We start from the raw sequence: 9,914 nt of genomic DNA, 5'->3' as shown, positions 1-9,914 counted from the left end.
AGGAATGTTTCAGTGCTTCCCCAGTGCATGCCATACATCGGGACTCTTCTTAGGGAAGCACACTGTTCCAGATCATGGGTGCATGGAGGTGGATCAAGAGAGCTGTCAGCATATTCAAACAGGCCTTTATGTAGCAGCGGTAGGATGTGCCAGTAACCGTACAATGTGCCTCCTAGAAAACTGAGTGCCGCTTGCTGTGCAGTTTCCGAGTATGTGCCCATCTGCAAAAAAGAAAAGAAGAAAAGTTGGGGAAAGTAAGATGGGCTGAGCAGTATCCTCTAACACACCAAACCTATTTGCAGGCTGGCTTCTCTCCTAAGCACCCGCAGCCCTGGCAGTACTTGTTTTCCTAAGCAGTAGCATTCATTCTGACTCCACGAGGTTAAAAACAGCTTTCTCTCAATAGCTAATTTCAAAGGCAAAAGCAAAAACCTGCGGCACATGAGGTTTAGGTTAAGTGGGGTTGTTTCTGTTGTTTCTGTTCCTGCTGCCTTGTGACTGCAGCTTTCTGTTACGTCAGCCAAGGTTAAAAAATTTGAACTTTTTCAAGGCACAGGCATTTTACTTTTAGCATGTTTTTTTAAAGCTGTGAACCAAAAGCAAATGTTGAAAGCATTTGTTCACAGGCAGAAATTGAATGAAGCAAAGACAAGAAATAGTTTAGTCAAAATTCCACAAAGAAAAAGTGTGTGATGTGATGATAACCTAATACAGTTGATTGCACCTACTTTTTAAGATCAGGTTATTCTCAGAGTGTGTTAGTAATAGCTATTTGTCAATACCAGAGCTTTCGTTTCTGTACTAAGAATAGTTCGTACCAAATGGTGTGTAGTATTTGGAGTCCTATAGAAAGATCCGATTATTTAAGGCTCATAATGTAATTACACTTTATGCAAGATGGTAGACTGAAAACAGTCATAAATTCTGTCGTTACCAACTTTGGATCTGTGGTCGTAACTGTAGAAATAAATGTGAGACAGTTCTAAAGGTGAAGTTTTCAGGAGTATCTGAACTTGGGAGCTGAAGTGCAGTGGGGTGTAAACACTGGAAGATAACGCAGGCACTGTTAAAATACTGCTCTGTGAGCTTAATTTCTCCATTATCTTTCCTCATCTGTCCCTACTTCTAGCTAAGTATTTTACACTTAGCTCTGCTATGCATTTATTTTGTGAAGTGGTGCTTTTTGTGTAAAAGAGAGAGAATGCAAGTATTGTAGACTTAGAGAACTTTTCTTGCTTCAAAATTATCGTTGTCCGTAAACCCCACACTATTAACTATTGTGAGCTCTGTGGGCATACTTTTATGAATTGAAGTAAGTTTGTAACAGTTTTTTGAATTTATCAACGACCTTTTTAACAGACATGTTGCCTGTCTAATAACTATGCTAACACAGCTATAATGTCTGTCAAGAACTGCCTAATTGTAGTAAGTTCTACAGAAGAAAGAAAAAAACCAGCTTTTTGTGTTGCTCAGAGAAGTTTGCCTCCAAAAATGCAAGCTTTCACCTGTATATTATTGAGCATTTTTATGTAAATATTTTTTACACAAAGATTTTTCACAGTAAAAGCTCACCCTTCTCCACGAGCATAATCATCTGCTGCTTTTCCATTTGACCTGTGCACGTACTCTGACAGTAGTCACAACTGCTAGCTGAAGGTCCCACTTTCACAGTAGAAAATGTACATCTCTTCTACATTTTTTTCTCTCAAATCCACCAGGTACGCTCTTGTGAGTGTGGCGTTGGTGCCTCCTGGGAGAAGTATGTGCTCCTAGCAACTCCAGAAATATTGTCAAACTCTCAAGGAGTGGAGAGTTCAAAAGGGATACTCTTTCTGCAATGCGTGATCTGCAGGAAGACTGTGGAGATTGTCAGCTCTCCTTGCTTGTCAGGCACAGGTCCAGCCCTCACTTCGGCAGTGTTTCCTCAGTGAAGCCCTACCTATGCTCACCTGGTCTTCCTCACCACTCTAGGAGCAAACATTTCCCTTCAGACTTGCTAGAAACTTCTTGTTCAGCCTTCTGCAGGAAGAAAGGGAAACTTACATCCCTTATTGCTACTCTCTCGCAGCAGAGGGGAGCAGGAAGTATTCTTATCCTTAAACCTGCTGTTCTTCCTGACACCTTGGAAAACAAAATGAAAAAGGTCATACCCATCAGTTAGGGGAATGGTTGTGGGGAGGGGCAAATACCTGTCTGCATGATGCTCGCTTTTCCTTGACGCTGTGAAAGTGCAAACAAAGTAGGTCAGGAGACAGCAGATTTAATGATACACATAAACACTGTTAAGAATTACTGACTTCATTCTAACCAGAGGTATATTTGTCTTTCTGTTTTAACCTCTTAACTGTAAGCCTTCACACCTAGTCCGTACAAAGCATACATCTCCTTCTCAGCTGGCATGTTAGAAAGTGGCCACTGTGTTCAGGTGTCTACCACATGGCAGTTGCCCCACTTACCTTTCTGCTACACGAATTCAGGAGTGACTTTGGATGAAAATGTGCTTAGTACTGGAGATGGCTCTTTGAGAACTTCCTGAAAATATCCGTGACTCTCTTTCTGTAACAGACCTCCAGGCAGCATTGTGCAATGTTAGAGATGAGGGTCAGTAACTCAGTTCTTTTAAGTACTTGCTGGCTGGATTGGTAAATAGATTTGGTATTTTCACCTTTATTGTCATCTTCACTCATCAGTACACAAATAATTAAGTAACAAATTATTCTGTTTACCCAGATAAAACCAACACGTATTCTTGGAAGAGAAGTCTGATGGAAATGTTCACTCAATCTTTACTTCTTGTTAGAAGCCTTGTCTACTAATGTGAAAATCGTAGGCTGGATATTTCCAGTTTAAGTCATGAATTCTGTATTAAACTGTAAATCTGAAATAGTAGCCTTCATGGATAGTCCTTGACAAATATCACTGATGTCAGGTGCATTTCTTCCAGTATTTGCTAGATGATAAAGAAATACACTTTGGCTGTGAGATTGTTTAAAGTAGGTTAGCATCAGCTTTCCTACCTTCCTCTGCAACTAATTTTGAAGCATGACAGTGAATCACTGAATCGCTATCAGGATCACTGATAGTGATTGCAGCAGTGACATTGGCTTTAATCCTTCTCCTCCTCCAGAGTTCTGGCTGGTCCTGGACATGGCATCAACGTGAATAATGGCGAGACGCAGGCTGCCTGAGCCTGTGAATTCCCTAATGAAACTTCTGTTGGCACTTAATCTAATGCTAGTACTGTCATTTCTGACAGGATATCTGTGAAACTGAACAAAACACACCACTTGGCAGGAGGGTTGAGCAGTGCTTCATGCAGGATGTTCTGGTCACTCGCTATCAGCTGGACTGCGTTTAAAAAGCTGTTTGCCATATTTTTCCTTCTTTCTTCAGAAACTTGAGCTAGTTGTTTTTTCACACATACTTGTACATTTTCTTTTCCCACCCCTTCCCTTGTACCCTTCATTTCAGATCTAAATGAGTGTGGACTAAAGCCACGGCCATGCAAACACCGGTGTATGAATACCTACGGCAGCTACAAGTGCTACTGTCTGAACGGCTACATGCTTATGCCAGATGGAACATGCTCGAGTACGGCAAGGCTTGTTTTTTTTCCAGCTCCTCAAGATCCCTGCTTGGGTTTTCCTGGGAAACTTTTAATGAAATGAAGATTAATCTTGATGGAACTTAGGCACTTGCGCAAGATGAGCTTCTTTTTTGCAATGAAATTAGGTTGAACAAAAAGAGCAAATATTTTTATTTTGTTAGTTTTATTACAAGTTTCCCCAGAAGTGTTCTTTAGTGCTGTAAATCACTGTTAATTGGCCTTCAAGGACAAGTGCTCGCAGTTTTCATTGCAGCAAGACACCTGCTGTTCTGCTATATTAGTCCTTAAGAATGTAGAATCATTAAAGCTGCAGATGTTGTTTGTTTGACTGGTATAAGATTGTCCTGTCATCTCTCTGGAGATCAGGGTCCTACTTGCTCCCATAGAAGTGTGGATATCTTGAGTGTCTGGACAGAGAGAAGGGGAGAGAAATTGCCTTTAGCTGAAGATGCTCCTATTTTAAAATGGCAGTACTGTCCACCAGGGTTTATAGTACATACTGGGCTTCACATTTCTCATGGGGGCTGCATTCCGTCACACAACTTGCTACAACTGTGGTGGTTTTCTTATTTTTTTTTTTTTTTTTTTTTTTTTTTTTTTTTTTTTTTTTTTTTTTTTTTCCTTAGAGATACTATTTATGGAAAGAAAAAATGTACTGCGTATGCATTTGCTCTTTAAAGCCTGAATGGATACCTGTCAAATTCAAGAAGCATTTTTCCATTCCTATCAAAACTATAAGGCATCTTAATTCTCTAATCTTTTCAGTCATTTTCTGGAACTGATTTGAGCCTTTACCTACATATGTTCCATTGTTTTTCCCCAGATGCCCTTTCTTGCTCCATGGCAAACTGTCAGTACGGCTGTGATGTACTGAAAGGAGAAGTACGCTGCCGCTGCCCCTCTTCAGGACTGCAGCTAGGGCCGGATGGCAGGACTTGCATAGGTAGGTAGTCAAATGTAGATGTATATTTTTTTCTTCAGAATGTTTTTATCCATACCTGAAATGCAGTTCGAGAGAGTTTCTCAGATGTATTTAGAATTCATCATGTCTGCAGTTTAAAGACTTTACTGCTGAGAATGTTGCTCAGGTGCTCTCACGTGGTCTGTGTCAGAGATGGCCAGCGTTTTCCTCCAGCCCTGCAAGTTTCATCAACTGCTTAAAACTCGGGTGGGCTGCTTGGCACCCAAGCCTTCAGCCCTTACCACTCCTATTACTGGTTTATTTTAAACTATTGCTAACAGAAACTCCAAAATACCTTCCTGCAAAAAAAATGGAGTGGGGAAATCATCTCTTCCTCATACCCAACAAGATGGTGCCGAGGCTCAGGGAATAGAGGGATAATTTGCACAAATCTTGGAGATTGTACTGGGACAAGGTGAGGGTTTGTGCATGCTTCCAGTATTAATGGTACTCAAGCTACTGTCTGTCTTCCATACTGTGAAAACGACACACTAAAATAAACTCAGGAACTCAGACCGTATAAAATTGAAATGTTTTGTGCCCACGCTCATGAACATGGAAAAGGTGCTTGTGGTTATTCAGACCATATTGTGCCACACTCTGCTATGGTCTGAAGACCAGTGTGACGTGTGATTTCATTAGTCGTTAACTATACATCCTGAGTGGATATGATGCTCCAGTGATTTTGTTATTTATATCCTATGCAGTGCCACAGTTCCATAACCAGTTAGCAACACTTACTCAAAGGATGTAAGAGAATGCCCTAATTATCCGTTAGGGTATCATGGCTGTCCCCAGGGTAGGTGGTTCTCCAATTGGCTGACCCAGGCTGACCAAGGATTTGTTGGCAGAGCAAGGGACAGATTCTGCACGTTCTGATGTGAGGAGCGGGCTCTGCTCTAAGTTGGAGGCTTTCTGAAGTGCGTGATTGCCACGTCTCTGTATGCAAAAAACGGGTAGAAGAGAGGAAATCCCCACCGTTGTTAAATGCTGAAGGGAGTGAATCGTGATTAATCACACTGTGGATATTATGGTAGAGAGACATCTTTGGAGAAGGCTTCTGCCATGCCATAGTGAGCTCAGTGATTTTAAGTATGAATTCAAGGATGTTATACCAAGTACAGAAACTTGCTAGAAAACTTGCAAGATTCTCCTAGCATGCATTTTTATATTCAGGCAAACTTCATACTTTGAAATACACAAACTGCACTTTTAATGCCGAAGACTAGCTCTCAGACCAGTTATTCGAAGCTCTTTCGGTTCTTCAGTGTAGTTTCAAAAACACAGTGTTTTCCCCAGAAGGGTGTAGAACTGTACTCAACATTTCAGTTGAGTGCATCATATGATCTCATAAGCTATTTTTAAAATTTTCCACAAAAATCTCAGAGCAGTCTCGTACAATGCAGATAAAGTAGTAACAGCAAGAGATGTCTGCCGTTCATGGGTCTTAATATGATGTACTCTTTTTTTGGTAAGAAGTGGTGGTGACAATGCACCCTTTTTGAGTTATTTTTCTATGAAGTGGTGAGTTTTACTAAAACCAGTAAATACCTCCAAGAATTGAAGCTATCTTTTCCTCACATGTGTACAAGCCCATGGGGAGATTGTCGGGGTATTGCTGCATTACAAATAGAAGTGTAGATGATGGTAAAAAAACCCCCAAAAAACGGTGCATTGGCTGCAGTCATTAAATCCTTGTTTTGAGGAGAGTTTGAAAGACAGCTTGGGAATGCAATGCTTTTTTTTTTAGCACAGGTGGAAATTCCTCTAGGCATTTTTCTGGTCTTAGTTTAACCCATGCTGGTCATTCTTTTGTCAAAATGTTCCTTTCAGACAATCAGTAAAGAACCATCAAACAATTTGGCTATGGAGGTAAATTGTATAAAATAAATAGCAAATTGAAAAATAATTCAGCAAAATGTTCAGTGAAAATATGGATTGACTAGTTAATTGACTAATGACTCTTGAATCAATAAATCAATCAGTGTTGCCAGCTTTTTGGATTGGGATTTGGATTCATTTAAAGAAATAAGCAGTATACACATTTCAGCTTCAGAAGGTCTGAAATCATTTGAAGACTGAAAATAATTAATTTCACTCTAAAACAAATTATTTCTAGTTGTTTTGGTTGTGTATGGAACTTGTAAACTTAAAAACCGTACTGTTTTTAAATCAGTCTCATAGCTGTTCAGTGCTTGAGTTGATAATACTGTCATACTCACAGCAGGAGAGAGGCAAGGCTTTGTAATTCTGCTGCTGCTCTGTTGAACGCTGACCATCATACGTGTTAGGTGCTGTCTGCATTATGTGCCTTTGGAGCAGCTCCCTGGTGCACCTCCGTGGCAGACCAGGCTGGGGTCAGAGCACAAATCACTCCTTCATGCCCTGGTTTTCACAGGAAGCAGGCGTGAGCTGCAGCATGTTGCTGCAGGCAAAGGGAAACATCCTTCCACCATTTGGGCCCAGGTATGAACTGGCATGAGCCCATGGACTTGACAGAAGCCACGGTCACTGTACTCTCAGAACCGCAGGAAACTGGTCATAAGCACTTGCATACCAGCTTCTAGCTAGTGATCAAAACATGGTTTTCCCACCAGAAACAAGCATTCACCTGCCTCTCATCTTAAATGCAAGCAGTAGACTGTTACTTTTTTCCATTATTTTTGTGTCAGTTTTCAGCAGGGTATTGATGAGCAGTTCAGTCCTGTATCTTTAGGAAGTATAACTGCCTAGAACATTAAACGATACCGCTACAGTGCTCTCATCATCTAACACACCTACTGCCTTTTGGGAATTTGCAAAAACATGAATGTGTACAGAGGGAAAGGCAGGACAAGCTACCTTAGGTTTTAAAGAACATAATCCATGCCATCATGAGGTATATTCAGTGACTAACCTTTTTCTCACTGAATTGCTTTTTGAAGTTGTGGTTTAAAGGTAAAAGCAACAGCAAAGAACCCCAACTAACTCATAGTTTCTGTCTGAAATTTGCAGCCTTGAAATGACGTTTTAATAAAGGGCAGGAAATTGTGGCTTGTAAATTAGGTAACAGTAAGGAACATGGTAGAATTTATAAAACTGATAGTAATGTACTCAAAGCCTCAGTATTAGATTCAAACCAAGAATCAGATTTATCGGGAGATTCAGGAATGTGGAGAGGGGCCCAGAACTGGCCTTGTTTTCTTTCGTATTCAGGCCTTAACCATGGCTTTGCAGAAGTGCTCCCATCTGAGAGTAAAGGAAGGCTGTTACTTTGGAGCGGTCTGACAGGCCAGGAGTGTGGGAGCTGAGGGACTGAGTCTTGCTGTCCTCAGTAATTCTTCATGAAGAGTGTGACAGTGCCAGCAGGAGCTACTGGTAAAGCCCATCCAGCCAGTAATTCATGGCTTTAGGTCACTTCTTCCGGCTGTGGCAAAGACAGCTTGGAGAATTTGAAGCTACAGCTCCCCTGCCTCAGTTAGCTGCCCTAACTAACCAGCACCATTCTTCTGTGCTGTGCAAGAGACTCAAGTTTCTCCCTGCCTTGTTCAAGCCTCTTTCACAATCAGCAGGGCATCAATCACTGGGCTTTGTTTGCCACTCTTGACACCTGCAGTTGAAGTGCTCCTTTTGGGAAAAGATTGCGTGGAGAGCAAAATCTTGCTTTCCCGTAGATCAAGAGCCTGACAGAGCTGTCGAGTAAAAGCTTGAACTGTGCCCTGCAGATAACCAACAAGCATCAGGAGTGGTGTGCGTCAGAGGCAGCCTTGGATGGCAGATCTCTACCTCAGTGAAGAATTAGGGTTCAGGCACTTGGCAGGCTTGGGTCAGTGTCCAAGGGCTACAAAGTGAGTGATAGTGCAGGCAGCTTTTGTGTGTCAACCTGACCTCGTCTGAGAGTTTCCCAGACAGGGAAAGCAGTGCTGGGTGAGCATTGGCTGCTCCCTGGGCTTCTGCCTGGCTTGTTTTTCAGCACAAAGAACAGCAGCGTCTGGGAGATGAGGGGCATGAGACATATACTGACTATAACTGTGTTTTCCCACTCCTCTGTCCGTGCCTGGACGTTGCTTGTAGAAACACTGCTTCAGGTCCTGCTGGGAGCCCTGGCCGCCTGTCTCAACACCTCAGAGATGTGTTAAGACCACTGAGGTAACCAGCTTCTCTGTGAAAGAGGGGTCGGCTACAGCACAGGCACTGCGCAGGGGAAGAGATTGCAAGGAGCAGGTACTCAAAAAGCATTTAGCCTGTGATGACTAGCTAGTAGGACACTCAGAAATACTGCACCCCTGGCATTAGCTTGAGCTTTCTTTGTGTAGAGCAAATCCTGAACAGATAAAGATTTCCTGATAGGCTCCATGGGCAGGTCATGGACTAGAGACACCTGGTATTTTAAAAAAAAAAACCACTTCCTACTGCAGGGTAATGTACTTTGAATATGCACGTATGACCTGTGTCACAGGAACGATATTTCATGTGTGTTTTAGAAAAAGAATTAGTGATGTGGTTTTAATTATTATTCCTTGTCTGTAAATCCAGGTGCTGTCTTTGTAACCAGGCAGGGCTTAGTGGCACAAAATAAGGTTATACAAATAACGCAAAATAGCGTTTCTTCAGACAAACACCATTACAGTTTTAAGGCTGAGTGTTTTGAGGTCTTAAAGAACCTGTATGCGTTCTGTGGGGAATTAGAGGATGTGTCCTCTGTAAGGGGGAAGGATACCAGGGTGGCAAGAGCATAGAACAAGCATTCCAAATTCAGTAGCAACGCTCATTATGCTAGTGCAGCTTTTGTCACTCACAGTATTTGTAAAGGCTTCTGGCACAGGAGGCATAAAAATTTGAGTGTGTGACCGAGAGCTGAACTGAGATGTCACAGCCACAAAAAGTGCTCAGGTGTTGCTACGGACTGACCAGCTTGTAGCCAGAAGGACCTTATAGAAAATACTTTGGCTATTCTTATTTAGTTTTTGATTATATGAAACCAGTTTAATTTAGATAGTATAGATTTTATTTTAACTGCTATTAAGAATAATACAGTTCCTTTGTTTCCACAGATATTGATGAATGTGCTACTGGGAGAGTTATCTGTCCACGGTTTAGGCACTGCGTCAATACTTTTGGAAGCTACATTTGCAGGTGTCATAAAGGCTTTGATCTAATGTACATTGGAGGCAAATACCAATGTCATGGTAATAACTTATTTCTTATGTGCATGTAACAGAGTAGCTGCATATTCTAAACAGAAGTTAATGGTTTAAAGAGGAATTATGGCTGAAACGTGGACACAGGTTATTTTAGGTTGCACTGCAGCTAAATCACTGCAGTATGTTGGGAAAGAGGGGACTCCAGCAATAGACAGTGAACAAG

General features: G+C 41.6%; 1 protein-coding gene across 1 annotated transcript in view; it reads left to right on the top strand.

Annotated features, from left to right (window-relative positions):
- Positions 1-9,914, top strand: part of NPNT (nephronectin) — a gene marked incomplete at both ends in the record, with an annotated part of 35,104 nt that overhangs the window by 21,636 nt on the left and 3,554 nt on the right. Inside the window, 3 exons of the mRNA XM_010139599.1 lie at positions 3,472-3,591; positions 4,431-4,550; positions 9,602-9,736. Of these exons, the coding sequence (XP_010137901.1) occupies positions 3,472-3,591; positions 4,431-4,550; positions 9,602-9,736 (375 nt within the window). The remainder of the gene's footprint in view (positions 1-3,471; positions 3,592-4,430; positions 4,551-9,601; positions 9,737-9,914) is intronic.

Source organism: Buceros rhinoceros, unplaced genomic scaffold, assembly GCF_000710305.1.
Source record: "Buceros rhinoceros silvestris isolate BGI_N320 unplaced genomic scaffold, ASM71030v1 scaffold1967, whole genome shotgun sequence".
Classification (NCBI taxonomy): domain Eukaryota; kingdom Metazoa; phylum Chordata; class Aves; order Bucerotiformes; family Bucerotidae; genus Buceros; species Buceros rhinoceros.
This window is presented reverse-complemented; position numbering and strand designations above follow the sequence as displayed.